Source organism: Lutra lutra, chromosome 16 (assembly GCF_902655055.1).
Source record: "Lutra lutra chromosome 16, mLutLut1.2, whole genome shotgun sequence".
Lineage (NCBI taxonomy): Eukaryota > Metazoa > Chordata > Mammalia > Carnivora > Mustelidae > Lutra > Lutra lutra.
In genome coordinates this window covers 47,825,075-47,846,446 of record NC_062293.1, presented here as the reverse complement: position 1 = coordinate 47,846,446, position 21,372 = coordinate 47,825,075, and the positions used below count along the sequence as shown (strand labels likewise).

Below are 21,372 nucleotides of genomic sequence, written 5' to 3'. Positions count from 1 at the left end.
TTTTTGCCCACTGCACTTGCTACTGTGGCTTTGTATTTTATTATAATTTAAAATATGAGTACAAAATAAAGACAGTCGCTTCTGTAAAGACAGAGTCCAACAATTTGGAAAGACTCCTTAATGGTGAGTCACTAAGAAACACTGGGTGTAGCTTAGATCAAAAAGATTAAGGGGAAAAATCATAACAATCTCCAAATATTTGTAACAGTGTAACATGTAACATTGGTCCAAACTTCAAAGAAAAGACTGTTCATATGTTAGAAGAAATACCAAGTAATATGCATGTATTTTCAAGTAAAATAAAGTGATGCCAGTATATGTGTACATTTCTTTCATTATTTTGAACTTTAACAGAATGTTTGAATTAAATGAACAATAGTCACAATCTATTCTATTTCTGGGGTTAAATATTACAGTTGATCCTTGAGCAGCATGGTTTTGAGCTGTGAGGGACCACTCGTGCAGGGGCTTGGGTGGTTCTTTTTATAAACACAAGATAGTACTGTAAATGTATTTTCTCCTCTTTATGATGTTCTTAATAACATTTTATTTTCTCTAGCTTACTTTATTGTAAGAATATAGTATACAATACATATATCATCCAGAATACATGTTAATTCACTGTTTATGTTATTGGTAAGTCTTCCGGTCAATAGTGGGCTATTAGTAGTTAAATTGAGGGAAGTCAAAAATCAAAATGAGCACTGGGTGTTATATGCAACTGATGAACCACTAAATTCATCCCCTGAAACTAATAAAAAACAAAACAAAATAAAAAAATAGCATGTAGACTTTTGATTGTGGGGGCAGTTGGTGCACCTAATCCCAGCAGTATTCTAGGGTCAACTGTACATTCAGTCCTGACTATCCTTGAATGTGACTATCCTGGGTCCACAGGAATCCACAGGGCAGACCCTCAACCCCCAGTTGTGAATGTCTGGAGAGCTCCCTTCTTCACCTGTATATCTCCCCCATGAATTAAAGAGTGAGTGAGGGACGCCTGGGTGGCTCAGTTGGTTAGGCAGCTGCCTTCGGCTCAGGTCATGATCCCAGCGTCCTGGGATCGAGTCCCACATCGGGCTCCTTGCTTGGCGGGGAGCCTGCTTCTCCCTCTGCCTCTGCCTGCCATTCTGTCTGCCTGTGCTCGCTCGCTCTCCTCTCTCTCTGACAAATAAATAAAATCTTAAAAAAAAAAAAAAAAAGAGTGAGTGAGCACGGAGTGAGTCTCTTGGCTTTTTGTTTTGGTGATAATGGAGACTCACGGTGTGGGAAGAAATGCTTACCCCTCGGAAAAAGAAGTAGACTCCCCCTGATACAGAAAGAATCTCGCCAGTGACTCGGAAATAGTCCCCAATGGTGTGTTTCAGCTTATAGGGAGGCTGCAAGGTGCAGAGAAGTTAGTGACTCCATTCACTTATTCACTCATTCAACAAACATTTTCCAAGCCCTGTGATTAAGAGCCACCCCCTGCCCAAGAGGCTTAGCCTCTACTGAGAGAAAGGCATAGGTGCGTCTGGGTGGCTCAGTTGGTTAAATGTCTGCCTTTGGCTCCGGTCATGATCCCCAGGGTCCTGGGATTGAGCCCCAAGTCAGGTTCCCTGCTCAGTGGGGAGTCTGCTTCTCCCTCTCCTCCCCATTGTGTTCTCTCTTGCTATCTCTGTCTCTGTCTCTCTCTAATAAATAAATAAGATCTTTAAAAGAGAGAAAGAGAGAGAGAGGCATAATTAAAGACAGTGTATTATTGGGGACACTTGCAAGGAGGCCCCTCTGCAGGACCTGATTCCCAAAGGGGCAGACTCTAGGTGCCAAGCAGAGTATCCTTACAGTGCTGTGCTGTCTCCTTCTGCTGGGAGAAGGGTGATGGCATAGGTGGAAACACTCCTATAGACTCAATGACATATGCTTCCTGCTGCTCCCATGGCCATGGTGAACCCGTCAAGGTTTCCCATGGATGGTGGAAGGTGGGACATTTCACACACTTGTGTCCTCCTTGTGTCTCAGGCCCTTTCCTGGGGTGGGTTTCCTTTCTGCATGCCATCGATGGTTTGTAAAATACTGCTTTACTACTTGTCTCACTAGCATGTTTCTCTTTTGTCATAAAATGAAATTATTAAATGCCTTATTAAGTGGATAGAAACCAGGTTTTACCTAACTCAGAAGTAGAATTTTATTTTTTTCATTTTTTTGAAGATTTTATTTATTCATTTGGGAAAAAGAGAGACAGCACAAGCAGGAGGAGAGGCAGATGGAGAGGGAGAAGCAGGCTCCCTGCTGAGCTGGGAGCCTGATGTGGGGCCCAATCCCAGGACCAGAGATCATGACCTGAGCTGAAGGCAGACACTTAACCATCTGAGCCACCGAGGTGCCCCGTAAATGGAATTTTATATCAAATTTATAAGCAAGGTACCCTGGAAATAAAGGCAACAAATTAAGTGCTTGGGTAGCAAATGGAAAGGATTCAATTCAGTAACTCAAAGGAGTCGAAAGCTCCTGGCAGAGGAAGAAGTCTGGTCTTAAGCTGATTTGAAGGATGTCCCAGGGCCTGGCACAGAAGATGTGCTCAAGGGGCACCTGGGTGGCTCAGTCAGTTAAGTGTCTGCTTTCAGCTCAGGTCATGATCCCAGGACACTTTCATCTCTTCAGCATGCTGGGAAGGATTCCAGGAATCTTATAAGAATGCCCATTCCTCTCCCCACTTCCCTGTCGTGAGGCTGAGCCTCAGTCCCCACCAAGCCATCCACAGGCCTGTAGTAGGCTGCTGTGGTGAAGATGATCATATACACGCAGTAGACGAAGAAGTTGAAGTAGAAGATGCGCTTGACAAATCTGTCCCATTTGTCCTGCAGGAGTCGGTTCAGCGGTTCCACCAAAAGCATGTCATGGCGATTCTAAAGGGAGCAGAGAGAGGTAAGACTCACTCCCCAGCCAGAAACCACAGAATCTCATATCCAAGAGATCTCTTTTAAAGTTCCACTATCCCTGAGATGGATGAGCCAAAATCAGATCATCCCAACCTTTGATGGCCATCAAGCCCAACCCCCAGCCCAAGTTTAAGCTCCCTCAACAAGGTCCCTGTTCAATGTCTTCTACAATACCTTTGGAGATAGGAATCTCCTGGCCTCACACAACCTGGGGAGAAATGCTGTCAGGAAGATCTATCTTCTGGAGTTAAGTTGGTCTTTTCTGCTTTCTACCAGTTGTCCCAGTTCTGCACCTAGGGACTCCAGTACTGAATTTCTGCCCAAGAGAGCCTTTGGAGACATGAAAACGGCAGCCAGGCCCCCATAGCCCTCTCCTCTCTAGATCTAACACCCCAGCATTTTTGGAGACATTTCCTACATGGGCCAGCCCTCTGGGATTCTAAGTCTAGGCCCTGAATCAGCATGGCAGCCCAGACAGAGGCTAATAGGGCAGAGCAAAGCAGGCTAGGCCACTCTCTCCCCTGAACTTTGCCTCTGTAAACACAGCCTCTGTCCCTCGAGATACTGAGGCAGGCCCTCCCACTGACAGCACAGACCCACCCCCTAGGTCTGCCTCAGAAACTAGTATCACCTTAGAAAGAATGGACAGGAGAGGTGGCCTTTCAAAGCAGTGGAGGTAGGACAGACTTTTCATTAAGTGGCCCTAGGACGCTCAGTCGGAAACAAAATAATTAAGTAAGATGCCTACTTCAGATCACTTCCGGCCTCCCTCTAGCTGCCATCTTGCGTCCCCGCGTGTGTGCACCTAATCTCAGCTGGTCCGCCCGAGACCCCCTGAGCGCCAACCCTAGTCCCCCGCGTGGTCCCATTTCCGCTCCAACAAGATGAAAGAAACTATCATGAACCAGGAGAAACTCGCCAAACTGCAAGCACAAGTGCGCATTGGTGGGAAAGGAACTGCTCGCCGAAAGAAGAAGGTGGTTCATAGAACAGCTACAGCAGATGATAAAAAACTTCAGTTCTCCTTAAAGAAGTTAGGGGTAAACAATATCTCTGGTATTGAAGAAGTGAATATGTTCACAAACCAAGGAACAGTGATCCACTTTAACAACCCCAAAGTTCAGGCATCGCTGGCAGCGAACACTTTCACCATTACAGGCCATGCTGAGACAAAGCAGCTGACAGAAATGCTACCCAGTATCTTAAACCAACTTGGTGCAGACAGTCTGACTAGTTTAAGAAGACTGGCTGAAGCTCTGCCCAAACAATCTGTGGATGGAAAAGCACCACTTGCTACCGGAGAGGATGATGATGATGAAGTTCCAGATCTTGTGGAGAATTTTGATGAAGCTTCCAAGAATGAAGCAAACTGAATTGAGTCAACTTCTGGAGAAGATAAAACTTGAGGAAGTTACTGGGAGCTGCTATTTTATATTATGACTGCTTTTTAAAATTTTGTTCATGGATCTGATAAAATCTAGATCTCTAATATTTTTAATCCCAAGCCCCTTGGACACTGCAGCTCTTTTCAGTTTTTGCTTATACACAATTCATTCTTTGCAGCTAATTAAGCTGAAGAAGCCTGGGAATAAAGTTTGAAACAAGATTAATAAAGTTCTTTGCCTAGGAAAAAAAAAAAAAAAAAGATGCCTACTTCATACCTACACAAAAATAAATTCTAGGTAAATTAAGAAGCCAAACATAAAATACCTACAAAGGAGTGAAACAAAAGTACTGAAGGATATATGTATAATCTTGAAATGGGAAAGAACTTGCAAAGCAAGACACAGGTCACAGAAGCTATAAAGGAAAAAGACTAATTAATCTGACTCTCAAAATGAAAAACTTACAAGCAAATGATGCCTTATATGAAGTTAGAAGACAAGAGACAGACCAGAAGAAAATAAAATATTTGCTACATATGCAATAAAGAAAGGATCAATTCATTCTATAACAAGAGTACCTACAACCAAAAGGAATGGGACCAACAGTCCAGTAGAATGGCGAAGGACAACGAATAGGAAATCTAACCAAAGAAATATGAATGGTCAGATAATTATATAAAATATTATCCACCTCACATTATCAAGAAAACGAGAATTAAGACATCAATAAGATAGCATTTTGGCCCCAAGAACTTAAATTAGTTTTTGAGAAAAGATTGATAATACCCAGGTTGACAAGGACATGGGTAGATTTTTACCCACTAGTGGGCAAATGAATTGATAGTGTTTTTGAAGGACAATTTGGCAGTAGCTATTAAAATATTAAAACATACATACATTTTGATTTAGCAATTCCAATTCCAGGTATCCTAGAAAAATTCCCAAACCCATGCCAAATGGCTTGCAGCACTGTAGTAACAAATAACTAGAAATAACTTAAATGACCTTCAATGGGCATTTACTCCCCATCCCTACTATGGAACACTATGCAGCCGGAATTTTTCTGAAGGAAGCAGGCCCATATGTACTGATATAAATGATCTACAAGACACACCATTAAATGAAAAAACTGTTCTACATTTCATATGGTATGATCCCATTTATGTAAATAAAACTAAACCACACATTTTTATATGGTATCAAAAGAGGATTCTTGGGACACCTGGGTGGCTCAATGGTTTGAGCTTCTGCCTTCGGCTTGGGTCATGGTCTCGGGGTCCTGGAATCAAGCCCTGCTTTGGGCTTTCTGCTCGGTGGGGAGCCTGCTTCCCCTTCTCTCTCTCTGCCTGCCTCTCTCAAGCGTGCTTGTGATCTCTGTCTGTCAAATAAATAAATAAAATCTTCAAAAAAAAAAAAGGATTCTTTTTATCTGAAATATTTGTGTTTTTTAATGGGAAAATTAGCCTACATTATTTGTATGATGAAGGAAAACATTCAGTAGGAATAAATGGGGAGATGAGGCATCAGGGCCTAGGTCCCAAGCAGTGGGTTTTCCAGGCAAAGCTGGATGGGGGCTAGGACAGGGGCTGGGGTGCAGCGAGGCCAGAAGCTGGCCTGCCCAGGCCCCACCAAGGCCCACTCACAGGGGTCTCGCTGCTGCTGTAGGCGATCACCTCCAGCACTGAGTTCTTCTCACAAGTGTCAATGCAGGACAGGTCGTAGAGCGAGGAGTGTACAGGCCCATATGCCCATTCCGTGAACTTCCTGGACAGATGCCTGCACTCGGGCTCCTGGATCTCCCTCTGGAGAATATAGGCCAAGACCTGCCATAGGGATATAAGAGCTTGTGAGAGACCAGCCTGGAGCCCCCCACCAGGCACATCCCCACCACGCCCCCAGCTCTACCTCAATGATAAGTCTGCTTGCTAGCCCAATTGGAGACCAAACCCAGCCCCAGGAAAGCGCTCACTTCTATCCAAGCAGCCTCCTGACCAACCTGCCCACTTACTCAGACGCCAGCTGCAGCCACATCAGACCCATGGTGGCCTGATCACACTTGGAGGATCACACCTGGTCACATCCATTTCACCCTTGGCTCAACCTACCCCCATGCCCAGGTGCCAGCACCTCACTCCGACTCTGTGTTTGGTTGGTGTTGCTCAGAGGTGGAAATCAGAAAAGGACAGGTGTGGTGCCTGGCTTCTGCTTAGCATCTCACACTTCCTCTGGTTTCCTCTAATAGCCCCTAGTGCCACAGCAGCAGGGCTCTGCAGGGTGGTGATCCCAGGTATGCAGGAATGTAGGCACTTCCCTCCCACAGCACCCTCGAAAGTCATACCCCAGCTCAGCCATGACGCCTGCCCCCTACCCCAATTTTCCCACTCCTGGCAGCCAGAGCCAGTGGTGTCAGCCCCTTCTTGTTGGTGAGCTCCTCCAGCTTCAGCGTCGGGTGGAGCTTGGCCCCCAGGATCAGAATCTCATTGTACATGCTTGTCACAAACTTGGTGTTGTCTGCTGTGTTGTCGGCCACCTCTACTAGTGCATGCAGCACTGTGTTGCCCACGGAGTCCCTGGCGCTGATGTCCGCTGGCTGCCAAGAGTTCTGCAGCAGGAACTTCACGATGCCCAGCTGGTTGGTGCATGCAGCCAAAGAGAGGGGCAGCTCACCTGTGGCCAACACAGGCATATGATGGGCCTCAGGAATAGAGTAGCTTGGTCCCTGGACCACCCAGCCTTCAAATCCCTCTGTCTCCACCCCAAACCTCCCCTTAGCAATTGTCAAAAAGCCACATGTCCCTACCAAAGTAGAAGCCAGGCCGCCCTTTGGTTTTCTTAAAGAAGTCCCCGTTGGCTGCAGCCTGGACGTCTGCCCCATTCTCCACCAGGAGGGTCACTAGTGCCATGTTCCGCCTCTCGATGGCAATGTGCAGGGCCGTCTGGCCTGTGGAGATGGGTGCTATTGGGCTCACAGTCCTGTGCTTGGGCAGGTACAAGGGGAAGACTTGGGCAGAAAATGCCAGATGACTCCCCCGCAAAACAGGAGAGCTGGACAGAATTCCCTAAGGGGACCCAGGGAGTCCCCTTGGCAGAAGCAGAGACCCACAGGGGAATACCAGACTGGGAACTGGAGTAGTCAAAGCTGCCCAACATCAAGGAACAGTAGCAGAGACAGTAGTCATGGCTTCTGGAGGCAAAGAACACCAAGTCCACAGAGGGAAGGAGAAGACTGTCAGCACCAGGAGAAATCAAGTCCAGCAGGCAGGGGAGGCAAGGATCCCCTGGGCTCAGGAGATGCCACCTCAGTGGCTGGTATAGGGAGCAAGGAGCCGAGAGGCTTGCCCAGGCACAAGAACGCCTGCTGGCTCCAGGTGTGCTGGTAGACAGAGCCATGCCAGACCCCGTCCCCCTCCTCACCCTTGTAGTAGCTGTCTGTGTAGCTGGCATTGACAAACTCCTTCAGGCTGTCCGTCTGCCGGGCAATCTCCAAGAGCAGGGGGATGGTGTCATTCTGCCCCTCGTGCAGGTTGAGCATGGCTTTCAGCAGACAGGTCTTCCCAGTCTCTGGGTCTGCAAGACAAAGGGAGGATCAGAGCGGGGCCCAGTGGCCGGGGCCCATCCCAGGAAGCCGGCTCCCCAGGGCCACCTTTGAACTCGCTGTCCATCAGGTGCTTCTTGCTCCTCTGCAGGAAGAGCAGCAGGCTCTGCAGCTCCTCACAGTTATTCTGAGCCACAGCTTCAAAGATCTTCCTGCGATCGTAGAGCTTGAGGCTCTTCTCAGATCCGGCAGTGACAGAATCATGGGACGGCTGCCTGGGGGCCAGAAAACCCCTTCATGGAACTATTCTGACCAGGGAGCATGACAGAAGCCCAAGGCAAACCAAATGGGAAAAAATACGTGATATAAAACCCATGCCTTAGTCTAGGTGACTGTCCAGGAAACTGATGTAACAAGGAACCGTGGGGGTGCAAGTGCCCTCATTCCATCCCCAGCCCACCAGTAGGCACCCTCTGGAAAGTCTTTCCTGCCACCACTTCCTCCAATACCCAAGCCACTCACTTCTCCGCTTGCTCAGGAGCTGGAGCTCTAGGGGCATTGTCCTGGAGGGGGCTGGAGACAGGGGTTTGAAGGGTTTGGATGACCACTGCCAAGTGAAAAATGCCCCTATACTAGCCTGGGGGGTTAGTTAGTCTATGAGTCCTTCCTGACCCGCCTTGGTGGAGGCACTTGGTGGGCTCCTCACTAGAATGGTTCTGCCCTCTCTGTCTGAAAGCCTCCCGGCTTTGAGCTTTTCAACTTAAAGTCTAAATGTTTGGGGCTGGTGAGCATTGAGGACTGGACACCTGGAAATCAGCCGGCAGCTAAGATCAGCATATACACCAGCATCCATGGCCATGTGTCCCAAAGCTGCTATGAGGGCAGATGTTGGACCACAGGACTTCTGAAGGGTCCCCAGCTCCCTGGCTCTGTGACCCACAGCCCAGAAGCTAGAGCACCACGTGGTATCTCCATAGCTGGGGCCTCAGCCAGAGGAGCCAGCTTAGCTCCTGGTGAAGAAGGGGGTCCATGCTCCAGATACAGCTTACCTGGCACATGCGGGGCCATCCTCGTGCTTCTGGATGATGACAACAGGGTTGACTGTGATGGCTGGGCAAGAGGCTAGCTGGCCTTCTTCATAAGAGCAATCCATAGGAGAAGCCTCCTCTGAGTCACACTTCCCAAAAAGCCGGCTGCGACTCTTAGCCGTGGGGAAGAAGTGGGGCTTGGCTGGAGCTGACCTGGAATTAGGGTCTCCATCCAGGGGGTCTGGGCAGGAGTCCTCTTGGGATGGGTCCTCAGCCTGCCCTGAATCTGAGCTCCCCCATTTCTTCATCCTTGCCAGATCCTTCGTGGCCTAAGAGGCAGCCTGCAGGCAGCCACGAAGATGAGGTTTGTTCCCAGCTCGTGGACAGCATGATTCTAGCCCACATCTGCCCTCCTTGCAAAAGCCCCTGTGAAGCAGCACACCCCAGAGGTCCAATAGCTGTCGCCACTAGCCCCCTAGAACTGAAGCTTCCAGAGGTGCTGTACCTCCTACCCCAGGCGTGAACTGGCCTAGTAGCCCCATGGGCATGGGGCTCAGGGGTGAATGGGTCCCCCAGCTCGGAGCCATCAGGCTCTGAAGGTCTTGAATGTGTTGCTCTCCTCTCTGGACCTCAGGTGTCTCTTCTGCAAAGTAGGATGTTAACCACTGCTCTGCCTCCCTCCAAGATCAAAGTAAGGGAACCGATGGGAGTGGCTGTCATTGACTATGCATTCAGGAGAGAACAAGGTGCTGAGGATGGTTCAACCCTGAAAAGCAGGGCAGGCTGTATCTTCATGAACAAGGTGAGCGGCGTGTCCCTGTCACCAGCCATATAATCCGGGCCTTTGCTCTTTGACCCGGTTGGCCGCAACTGTTGAGTTTGTAGGAGATTTTTTGCACTTTTGGTCATTTCTGTGAAATTGGCATATTTCAAGCATCCCTGAACTTGGAAATTTTAAATGATTCAAGGCTGGTTCAGGCCTTCTGGCACATATGGCTGTGAGCTTGTTTTGATACTGCTTTCCATTCACTCTCTAACCTCCTCTCCCACTCTTCGATCCTTCCAAGCAGGACATCCTCACTGTCTAATACCCAGGGCTCTCCCATATCTCAGGGCCTCCACCTGGGGTGCTTTTTCCCTTCTCTTCCTCTTGCCCAAATCCTACCACCTTTAAGATGCTAACTCCCCTTGGCATCCAGCACGGATGCTGCCTCCGCCACACCCCCAAGCTCTGCGCTGGTCATGCACCCCTCCCCACTCCAGAGTGGCCCCAGTTGGTTGTCTATCATCCTTCAGTCTAGCAATTTCTATCTGGTGCTGCCTTATCTCCCCCATAACCTATGACCTCCTCTTGAGCAGCGAGCTTGCCTGATCCCCCCCTTATGAAAAAAAGCTGGGCTGGTCTCTGTGGAGGACATGAAGGAGATCAGATACAGCCCTTTTTGTTCCCATTTGCATAGAAATTGAGATTCATGTTCCAGCAGTGGCTGGATTCCAGAAAATAGCCACGGAAGGAAAGGGAGGTGTCCCCTAGGCCTGCATTTTCAAGTGTAAGTTCAGACAGTGAACACTCAGAGCACATGGCTGGGCCTTGGCAATAAATCAGCTACCATCTGATGCCCAGATCCTTGGGGGAAGAAAATGAGGCTGCCTCACCTCTCTGCATCCTGAGTAAGCAGACCCATTTTCCCTCCTGCCTGTTGTTCCTCCTTCAGGAGGGACTGAGTCTTTCTCTGGGTCATCCATTAAATGGAAACCCTGCAGCAGGAAGTGTCCCGGCCTCAGAGAATCCCACTCCTGACCACTCACCCATTTGTTCATTCCATCACTCAACACCTATGTATGGAATCCCACTGGGAACCCAGGCCCCTGCTGGGGGCACAGAGAGTGTTCAGGCCCCAAGTGAGACAGAACCTAGGTGCTGGCTGGGGCAGGGCTATCGCAGGAGGGGCCAGGGTACTGAAGGAGGCTTTAGGGAGGAAGTGACAGAGGATCTGGGCCCGGAAGAAGAGCAGGGTTGGTCTGAAACTGGGGGAGATGATGAGGATCCCAGACTAGCTGATAGAGAGGAAGCCAGTGGCTGGCTTGCCCAGGGTCAGAACCAGATGGCTGCTGTCCTTGGATGTCAAGGAACAGGATGTGGACATTATTGTGTGGATGGTAGGAAGCCACGAGAAGGTTCAGAAGCATGAAGACTGGCATTAATCTATACTTTCAAAAGGTAACTTCCTGTCCAGGACGGTTCATACTGTGGGGAGCCTGTTACCTTTAAAAGGCATAGGAGGGGGGCGCCTGGGTGGCTCAGTGGGCTAAAGCCTCTGCCTTTGGCTCGGGTCATGATCCCAGAGTCCTGGGATCGAGCCCCACATCGGGGTCTCTGCTCAGCGGGGAGCCTGCTTCCTCCTCTCTCTCTCTGCCTGCCTCTCTGTCTACTTGTGATCTCTGTCAAATAAATAAACAAAAATCTTTTTAAAAAAATAAATAAAAGGCATAGGAGGCTAGGAAGAATGAAAATAACTGACATGTTTGAGCATGTGCTGTGCAAAGGTGGGTGCTGTTTGAACACCTCACATGCACTTCATTTTCACTTGTCTGAGAAGTAAGCATGTGACAGATGAGGAGATGCATACACAGCGGTTCCCTGAGGCCACACAGGCAGAGGAGGAAGCTGGATCTGATATGTGGCAGCCTGGCTCCCAAGCGTCTCCAGCACTCCACCACCTCTCTGAAGGCTCGGGGCTCTTCTCAGGCATCAGACTCAGCCCCAGATCTCATCCCAGAGTGGGGGAGGGGGGCTGATCAGACCAGGGTTCCCCAGCCCTGGGGCCAATCAGGCAGGGACAACACCCTTCCCATCAGAAGCCCCAACCTGTAGAACCTTCCTGCTCAAACAAGTATCCCAGGAAACTCAAGGCCCAAAATGAAGTATGAGTAAGTTCCAGGCCATATGCCAGGCATGGCTCTCCGAAGGGCTATCCCCTTGGATAGGCCTGGCCACAAAACCAAGAATAAAGCTACTTCCTGACTCACAGCTCTTAACAGCCCAATAAGAGCACCCGTTAGCAGGAGCGTCCACAAAATCGTTCTGCAATGTTCCTTTTTGCCTCTTCCTCTGACTGGTCCAAATCTAATCAAACCCAAGAAACATGAAGCAGCCTACACGGTAACATCATTCAGTAGGTCAAGAAACCCCAAGTCTGCCCCACATGTCATGCACCTGGTTCCCTACCGGAAGCCAAGCTTCTTCAAGAGCAGAGGGAAGGACAAGGACTAAGAAGCTATTTGTTTTGGGCTGTGGGGTAGACAGGGACAGGAAAGCCTGCCACTGCCAGGCCTGGGTGTGTCTAGTACATGAGTCCCATGGCAATGCACCTGTCACAGTTGAATGTTCTGCAATGATGGGGTATTTCCAAACATGACTTGGGGTGTTTGATGGAGACAGTGGTTCTGATTTCTGCAAGATTCACAAACACCAGTCTGGACTAAAGGATAGTCTTGAAAAAAATGACCCTGCTCAGCAAAAACTTAGCTTGGCCTCTGGGCCTTCCTCAACTCCAGAGCCAGGGAGGACACTGGCCACCACCTAGGAGAAGCCTCCCTTTTCTCCCCAGTCCAGACGAGACATACTGAGGTGCAGCTCTTCTGCTCCCTCTCTGCTGAAAGTATCTGTCTGTCTCTGGCCTCCCCCCAGGCTCTTAGGAGCTGGCCCAGGACCCAGCCCATCCCTTTCTTGCCCTCTTGGCCTACCTGAGCATTTCCTAAAGAGGAATGGAGACCTGAGGGGCTACCCAACCTATGGATGAAGAGCCAGAGGAACTCTACCCAAAACAGAGAGTGACTGGAGCCTGGACAAGAACCCAGAGCTCCTGTCTCCCAGCCCAGCACCCCCTTAGTACAGAGAGGGCAATGTGCTGAAACCTCCACCCACAAACCACTGGCCTCTGCAGGACCCATGGCCTCTTTGCTCCAAGATGAGGGTCCAGGAAGACTCAGGTACAAATAATACACATTGACCGTGACAACCTCCCCTATCACCTGCCAAGTGTTTATGATTAGCCACGCTAAATGCTCTATATGCATCCCCACACATCACTTATGCACCCCCACGACCTTTGAGGCAGTCACTGTGGTTATCCCATGTTCAGATGGGGTAACTGAGGTGCTAAAAGACTAGTTGAACTGCTTATAATCACACAGCTGGACAGAGGCAAGGCCTGGCTTCTGACAGCTCACTATGCCATTCTAAAAACTAACATCGACATTGGCCATCAAACAACAAAAAGAACTCACCAGCTAGATGCAGGCACAGCCCAGACACAGCAGGTACCAGGGAGCTCTGAGGCTATTGTTAATTGAAGGGAGAGCTGGAATGGTGTGGGGAGGAAAGCTGCCTCCCTGACTCTGTGAGGGTCCTTGGCCCCTCCCCAGGTTGCGGTTGCTCTGCGCTGGTCAGGATGAGCTGTGGGTACACTCTGGCACTCAAGGAAAATGTTTCCAGCAATGGCAGCAGCTGCTGTTGCCGTGGCTGATTCCCAGAGGATCCCAGAGCTTTTCCCATCATTTTTGCCCTTTTTCAGAAACCACTTAGCTGCTGCCCCGCCTCCCACCATGCCAGGGGCTGCAGTGCACTTAGCCACAACACAGCCCAGAACCAGCCAGAGCTGTGACCTCAGCTCACAAGAAAGAGAAGGGCACTGCTCAGGCCTCCCAAACCCACTACCCTTACAGACAGCGTGGTCTGGGGGAAAAAAAAAACAAAACATGAATTCACTTTTACAACCAGAAATATCAAACCCAGCACCATGTAGAAGGAATGGAAATGATCATGTCACCCAACATACAGTCCCGGCTTGGCATCTATGGACCTGGTTTTGAATGCTTTCTTTGCCACCAGCTGTGTGTAACCTTGGATGAGTCCTTGCCTCTCTCAGGCCTCTCATTCCCTATGGAACTGTGGTGTAGGGATTGAGGTGGGAGGCTTCTGGGTCTGCCAGGTCCCAGCTTCACTCAGCTGGGATTCCTCATGGAACCACAGAACACAGGAAATTATTTTGTCTATTTCCTTGTTTCTCTTAGTATGATCCTAAATGCGCAAGAGAAAAGTTAATACAGTAAGGCTTAATTCCCTCCCAGAATATGGCTGAGAAAAGCTGCCAGGTCCTTCTGAGTATGCATTCAGTCTGCAGCCCAAAATGTCCTGCAGAACCCAACCTGGCAGCTGCCCATAGGAACCCTACATAACTCCACAAACCACAGGCCCCACACAGCCTGAAATGAGCAGCCACATGCCAGAAGTCCCATCATAGCCCTACTTGGAGTAGCTCACAAGGTTGACCCTTGTGTCAAGAGAGCAGAGTGCAGATACTGCAAGGACTTTGCATGCCATTGGACAGTTTAGAGAGAGGCTGTGCAAACTCATTCTCCCAGGCCACCCAACACCCTGGGCAGTGGCAGGGCAGAGATGGCCAGACTCATTTCAAACGTGAGAAGTCCGTGCAGTTAGCTGACTGCCTAGGTCATGCTGTTGGTCTGGGTATGGAAGCCAGGCCCATCTCAACATGCCATACCATGCCCCCTGCTTAGACACCTTCTTAGCTGTGTGCCCTTCCATATGTGCCACTTTAGCTGCAATTAAACCTTTGAATTCATCCTTTTTCTGAAATTTTGGTAAAATCCATATAACAGGAAAAATATCATTTTAACCATTTTAAGCATACAATTCAGGAGCATTAAGTACATTCAAAATGTGGGGCAGCCATTACCACCATCCATCTCCAAAACTGTTTTTACCTTGCAAACCTGAAACTCTATACCCATTAAACACTAAATCCCAACTGCTCCCCTCCCACAGCCTCTGGAAACCAGTCTACATTCTGCGTATGAATTGGATTACTCTAAAATTGTCATGTAAGTGGAATCACACTGTATTTATCTTCTTGTGACTGGCTTATTTCACTTACCATGAATCCTCAAGATCCATCCCTGTTATAGCAAATTGCAGATTTCCTCCCTTTGTAAGGCTGAATAATAATCCATCATATGTTTATACTGCATTTTATTTAGCCATTCATCTCTCAATGGACACTTGGGTTGCTTCCAACCTTTAACTGTAGGATGAACTATGCTGCTGTGAACAGGGGTGTACAAATACCTCTTTGAGTCACAGCCACCAATTCTTCTAGGTTTCAATTCCAGCAGTGAGATTGCTGGATCATGGAATTCATTCTTCATCATACATAACTATCTGTTACCTATATTTGAAAAACTCCCCAGTAGTGACCTCTCAGCCTACAAGTTCTCTTAGTCACTGTTCCTTCTAACCAAATGTGTGGGCCAGAGGTGCTGCGGGGAACCCCTTGGTATGGAGACAGGCCTATGCTATCTTAGGGACAGCCTTGGGCTCACCAGGGCCAGGTCTCAGACATGGGCAGCCCTGGGGAACAGGTGGGAGACATCTGAGAAAGGCACCAAGACAACTGGCCAGCTCAGGGGCAAAGTCCAAGAAAGGGGCAGGTTGCACTTCACCAGAACCATCCCCTTGGCTGAGGTGATTTCTGCCTCCAGTGAGGACAATATACATCACTAAATGTGTCCCCTTTGTAACAGAGCCATTGGGTGCTGACAACATCTCCCAGAGTCTGCAAGGTACTCTGCATACTGTGAGGGCTACAGGAGAAATTGTGGCCCTTCTCATCCTTCTCTGACTGCTTTCTCTCAACACACGGTACCTCCTCATGACTGACACTTATATCCTCCTACCCTTTTCTGAGACTCCACTCCTCCAAGGACCCATCTGACTTTCCCAAGCCAGGGACTCCCTCATGCAGGGGTCCAGCCCTCCCCTCTCCCCTGAGCTCCATCCCTACCTCCTGGAATCTCCAGATGAAGACCACACAGTCCTTCCACTCGGCACATCCAAGCAGACTCCTCTGCCCTTCACAGTCCCCCCTCCTAATGTTCCTGCCTATAGAGATACCAACTTTCTTGTGGTCACCAAGCCTGATATACTCTGTCATCTCAAGCCTCTCCTTCTCTGTCCTATCTGGGCTACATTTCCATAGCTCACATCTATCCTTCTCTGTAACTAGCAGCTACTTCCTCTCATCTAAGGCTCCAGAGATACCTTCCTTCCCTGGCCAAGCACCCCGATTTACCACGTCCCAATCCCAGTCCTGGAACATCATCCTGACTGTACTTAACAAGGCCTTATCCTTCAGCCTGGCACCCTGAGCCCACAGCCCCGGTCCCCTCTCCCACCGTAGCCCAGCCCTTCCTGTCACCCAGACACATCTCCTCCCTAGTCACACCAACTGTGCCTGCCTCCATGCTCTTCCCCTGCCCTTCTTCGGCCCAATGTGCTTGCACTGTGCATCCACTTAACACGTCTTTAAGGCCCAAGTGTCAGGTGAGACCTGTGATTACTGAGACTATCATTCAACTCCCACATCCTCCAAAAAGCCTCTCTATCAAGGGCCCAGTCTAAGTACTCACCTCTAAACTCTTACAGAAATCTCAGCATACGCCTTCCTGTAACAACTGGTGCTTGTGATCACAATGACAATAACGGCATTAGATCCTTATTAAGCCCATGCAGTGTGCATGGCGTAAGCACTTTGAGCATTAACTCATCAGACTCTCACAGTTTCATGAGGAAAGTGTGATTTTTGTCCCCAGTTTATGGATCAGGAAACGAAGTGCAGACAGGCTGTGTAACCTGCCCAAGGACAGGGACAACCATACCAGTCTTGTCTGAAGCTTCCTAAAGCTTGTATTGAGTTTTAACATCTCTGATGTTTGTGTCTTATTTCACAGACTTTAATGGCTTCAGGGTGACAGGGCTCTCGCCCCCTCAATTTTCCTTCTCTAAGCCTAGTTCCATGCCTTACCCAGGGTAGGACACTGTATTTATTGGCATTGTTTTATCTGAGCAAAATCTGCACTGAGTGGTTCTAGTAAAACTCATGAAGTGGTGGCACAGACACCGCCTTAGAGGTGAGCATTGCTGTCATCAGCCTAGTTTTCAGGGTCATAATGGGCAACAAGATGTTCTACCCACTCCCCTCTCCCCAGCTTCCATAATTCTTTAAGGGTGTTCTTGAATCTATGTAATGATGTACCTATTAAAATTCTTCGTAAATAGATCATGTCTAAATGATGCATTCTGGGAGGGAGCACCTACTCCAAGCTCAGGTCTGATGGGGACAAAGAGCAGTGGAGGAAAGTACTAAAGGTTTCACCAGCCAGTGTGTGGGCCAAGTCGGCTGGAATCCACGTCACAGTGGCTATTCCCCTAGAGTTACCACCAGGGGGCACATTGATTTAAACTGAGCCCTTGACTCTGATGAGAGAATCCTCATTTCTTTTCTTCATCCATCTGGGTCCTGGATTTGAAGCCAGACTTACTGGTACAGCTAGAGACCAGCACACTCCCCTGTGCTGAAAAAGCCTGATTACCAAAACTGTCAGCTTGGCATTTCTGGGAGGAACCAGGTAGGAACCTGTACCTATACCCCACCCAAGGACAGTGCCGACTCTACTAGTCTTGTCTTGTCTTGAGCTTTCTAAATTTTGTGTTGACATTTCACATCCCTGATCTTTGTGTCTTGCCTCCCAGATTTTATTTTTATTTTTTAAGATTTTATTTATTTATTTGAGAGAGAGAGAGAGAGAGAGAAATCACAAGTAGGCAGAGAGGCAGGTAGAGAAAGAGGGGGAAGCAGGCTCCCCGCCGAGCAGAGAATCTGATGCAAGGCTCGATCCTAGGACCCTGAGATCATGACCTGAGCCCAAAAGCGGAGGCTTAACCCACTGAGCCACTCAGGTGCCCCGCCTCCCAGATTTTAAATGGCTTCAGAGATCCCAGATGCAGATGGCAAACAGCAAGCCTGGAAGAAAATGACTTTCCTTTCTGCCTTTGGTCTGTGTATTAGCATCACCGGGTACCCATGTGAGTCAGGGCAGAGCTCTGCGAGAGGTGTCAGCATACTCCAGAAGTGGGTGGAGCAGCCACCTAAGCCAGGGAGGGATAAGGCATCCACTCAGTGCCCAATAACTGGGCCCTGCTCTGCACAGCTGGGACCCAGGGTGGGGACTGGGAACAAAAGGGAGAAGAAATGGGAGGGCGGGAGCATGGGCAGAGAATGGAGGCGGGAGAGGAGGTCCAGCTGTGCTAGATGCCCACAGCATAAATTTGGGCTGACAGCCGAAGCTCTGGGCCTGCTTCCTCCATCCACAAAATGGGCAAAAGCACCTGCCCTACCTGCTTTACAGGGCTTTTCTGAGGATTAATAAGGATACCGGGCGTGAATAGTCTCTGTGAGCTGGTAAAGCTCTGGACAGGCATGGGGGATTATGGTTCTCATCCTCATTATTTCAAATGAGAACCACATCTGCTGACTGTTGAGCTATATCCGGCCATTAGCTCCGAGGTTCTAATTGTTTTTTAATGAAAAAAGAACAAGATTTCCTTAATGTTTCATAACTCACACAGTGAGTATCTCTAAACTCAGAATCTCTCAATTTCAAAGACATGATCTATCCATCTAACTGTGGCTGAGACAAGAGGTCAGGTGCAAACTGCCCTTTTTCCTGAGACCACTGGGCACTAGCAAACCCACAGCAATTGAGTAGGATGAATAAGATGGTCTCTGCCCTCAAGGAGGCCAGGATGCATGAGGAGGAAGACCTGCTAGGCTCTCTCTGATGCTTTACTTGGTGGGGAGCCCTGTAATAGGCACAAGCCAGAGCCCAGTAGGCCATGCCATCAGCAAACACTGAGAGCTGTCCTGGATGCCAGCTGCGATTATAATCCAGTGACAAATATGCTGCCAGGGAGACTGTAGCAGGAAGATGGCATTTGAGCTGGGCCTTGGACAAGGTATAATGTTCTGCCCTAGAAGGGACATTCCAAACATAGACATCAGCCCAAGATGAAGGAGGAGGACAGGGAAGAGAACAGCTTAAAAGGAACCCTTCCCTCAAACAGCTTTCAGTGCAGTTGAGAAGAAAAATAGAGAACATGAAAACCATATAAGCATAATATGGATCTAGTCAGTCAAGAGCCAAAAGAAGGGTATGTGTGGCAGTCTCTGCCTCCACGTTGGTTCAGGCCACCTCTCATGGGCTGCTTTCTAGGCCCCTCCAGTTAGGCTCCTGCCTTCTGCAACACCCATTCTCCAATCTAGAGTCTGCACACTGGCAGTTATACTCCTAAAGCCCCCAGGAAGCCCGTCCTCCATTCCACTGCCCATAGGACAAAGTCCAAACCCCTCCATCTGGCATCCAAGATCCTTCACAGTTTGGCCAACATTTCCAGTCACAAGTCCTATCACACCCTTTCATATGCCCTATGACCAAGTTACACCAGACAATTCATCACAGCCTGCTCATGCCAGTCTTTCATGTCAATACATTTGCTCTCTCAGCCTAGAACGCCAAAGAAAGTGGACCCTGGCGTTGAATCCTAGAGCTGTGATCTTAGGTAGGTTACTTACCGTTTTTGTGTCTCAATTTCTTCATCTGAGCAATGAAGATAATAGTACCTATCTTTTAGGATCACCATAAAGATCAACAGGTCCAAACAAGTGGAGCTTAGATTAGCTCCTGGTAAAAAGCAGGTACTCAAAAAATGTTAACTGTTTGTTGTTGGTATTGATGGACTGAAACTCTCAAGGTTTAGCTCAATGTCACTTACATAAAGAATGAATTGTTGCTCCTTCTGCACACACATAAATCTGGGCTAGTGTTAATTTCATTCCCTAGTGATAGAAATTCAGCAACTTATCATTGTGTTGACAGTAAACTCAGCTCCTAGTGGGTGTCAACAAATGTCTGGGTCAGTGCTGGGTGCTTCTGAGGCTTCCTAGGTCTGGTCTCTACGGTGGCTGTGGTGGTCAGGACACACCTAGTTATGCTGTGGTAACAAACAACCCCCAAATCTCAGGGGTTTCAAACATCAAAGGTTTATTTCTCAATCACACTACATGTTGTTCATTCTTTGGTGAGGGTTCTACGCCATACTGTCCTAACATGGAACCCAGACTGACAGAGCCTTTCTCTGGGACATTACCAGTCACTGGTGGCAAAAGGAAGGGAATGTGACAAATCACGCACTGGCTCCTAAAGGCTACACAAACTGGCCTGAAGGCACAGAACAGGTGACACTCTTCTCGTCACCTTTTACTGGCAAAAGCAAATCAGGTGGGAGAATGCGAGCCTACCATGGGCCTATAAGATCAGGACACAGGCAAAGAGTCCTCAAGGCCAGTGGCTCATCGGGATCATGCTGGTATCAAACACTTCCTGGTACCTTCTGGGAATGACAGCAAAAGCAGTGAGTGATTTGTGACCGCAGGCTGAAGAAATGACGTCCTGGGAGCCGTCCTCAACCCACCTCCTGCAGAGGCTCTAGGTCATGTGCAATAAAAAATAGCAGCAGAGCTCTGAGCTGACAAGCTTGGACAGGGCAAAACTCAGCCCTCGGAGATAGAGTGGACATGTGGGAAGGGAACAAAGTTCCAGCACCATACTGGGCACTGGGCTGGGCTTCCGGGCCTTGCATCCAGGTCCTAATCCTACATTTACAGACTCCATCCACAGAGCTCTGAGAACGCACGACAGTCTGCCTTCTTGAAGTCAGAGGGCCGATTCCTCCCGGCAGACAGGGCTGTTATCCTTCGGCCTATCCCGCGGTGACTTCTCTCTCATAGGCCTTCCACAGGGGCTCCAGAGTAATGGGGTCAACTCATTCTAGCTGAGAGAAAACTCACATGACTTTCCTGAGTGATCTTCAGCCACTTGTCCTGGTAAAACTGTGCAACAGGCAGGGGTTTTCTACAGCACAACCTCAGGGCTATGTCCAGCCTCCCAAACCAAGCTCTGCAGCTGTGCCATAAATTACAATAATCCCAAAGAAGACAGGTATGTCTTATTAAAGGCGCAAGGCTCTGGAAGAGTGAGCTTTAGTATCTAAAATCCAATCAGCATAGCCAGGCAGATTAATCTAAGAGCTTCAGACAATCACATAACTGTGACATTTACAAAGAGGCAACATGACTGTTTACCAGACTCATAGTTGCCCAGGTGCCTCAGAGTCAGGCCTGCCTGAGCCTTAGAATCACTCTTGGGAGTCTGGAGTTAGATGCAGCAATGACAGCTTTCTCCTAGATGCTCTGGGATCCCTGCAGGGAAGCTGAGTCCAGGGGGATGTTTCTGCAAGCCAGGAACACAGTGGCCCACCAAGGCCTACCCCAAGAGAAGGAAAAGCTAGTACCCACAGGATAAAGGGGTTCTCTCTGATCAAATTGGCCGCTCTGACAGGAGCATGCCCAGCCACAACCCTTCCCTTGGAAAGATTCCCAAGATTGTGCAGGGACAAAAACACACTGCTGCCCAGACACACCTCTGGAAAAGGGTCCCAGACTCTTGGAACAATATGCCTGAATGATGGGGCCACACAGCAGCGGTCTCCCTTGCTAGTCATGCCACCCACCTTTACTTCCCTG

General features: G+C 48.9%; 3 protein-coding genes across 10 annotated transcripts in view; 2 read left to right on the top strand and 1 right to left on the bottom strand.

Moving 5' to 3' along the window:
- Window positions 1-21,372, top strand: part of LOC125086968 (ATP-sensitive inward rectifier potassium channel 12-like) — an 874,374-nt gene that overhangs the window by 458,561 nt on the left and 394,441 nt on the right. The window lies entirely within an intron of this gene.
- Window positions 1-21,372, bottom strand: part of TRPV1 (transient receptor potential cation channel subfamily V member 1) — a 51,396-nt gene that overhangs the window by 24,755 nt on the left and 5,269 nt on the right. Inside the window, exons 1-9 of one of the 6 annotated variants that reach the window (XM_047706685.1) lie at window positions 13,160-21,351; window positions 8,891-9,210; window positions 7,950-8,116; window positions 7,721-7,873; window positions 7,107-7,247; window positions 6,675-6,973; window positions 5,950-6,129; window positions 2,730-2,888; window positions 1,284-1,379 (exon numbers count right to left, since the gene is read on the bottom strand). In XM_047706685.1, the coding sequence (XP_047562641.1) occupies window positions 1,284-1,379; window positions 2,730-2,888; window positions 5,950-6,129; window positions 6,675-6,973; window positions 7,107-7,247; window positions 7,721-7,873; window positions 7,950-8,116; window positions 8,891-9,177 (1,482 nt within the window). In that variant the 5' untranslated portion in view covers window positions 9,178-9,210; window positions 13,160-21,351. Of the gene's footprint in view, window positions 1-1,283; window positions 1,380-2,729; window positions 2,889-5,949; window positions 6,130-6,674; window positions 6,974-7,106; window positions 7,248-7,720; window positions 7,874-7,949; window positions 8,117-8,890; window positions 9,211-13,159; window positions 21,352-21,372 lie in introns of those variants that run through there. The other 5 variants (XM_047706687.1, XM_047706688.1, XM_047706689.1 and 2 more) reach the window with 5 other exon arrangements.
- LOC125086977 (transcription factor BTF3) lies at window positions 3,700-4,349 on the top strand. The gene has a single exon (XM_047706736.1). The coding sequence runs from the start codon at window positions 3,806-3,808 to the stop codon at window positions 4,292-4,294; it is 489 nt and encodes a 162-aa protein (XP_047562692.1). The 5' UTR covers window positions 3,700-3,805; the 3' UTR covers window positions 4,295-4,349.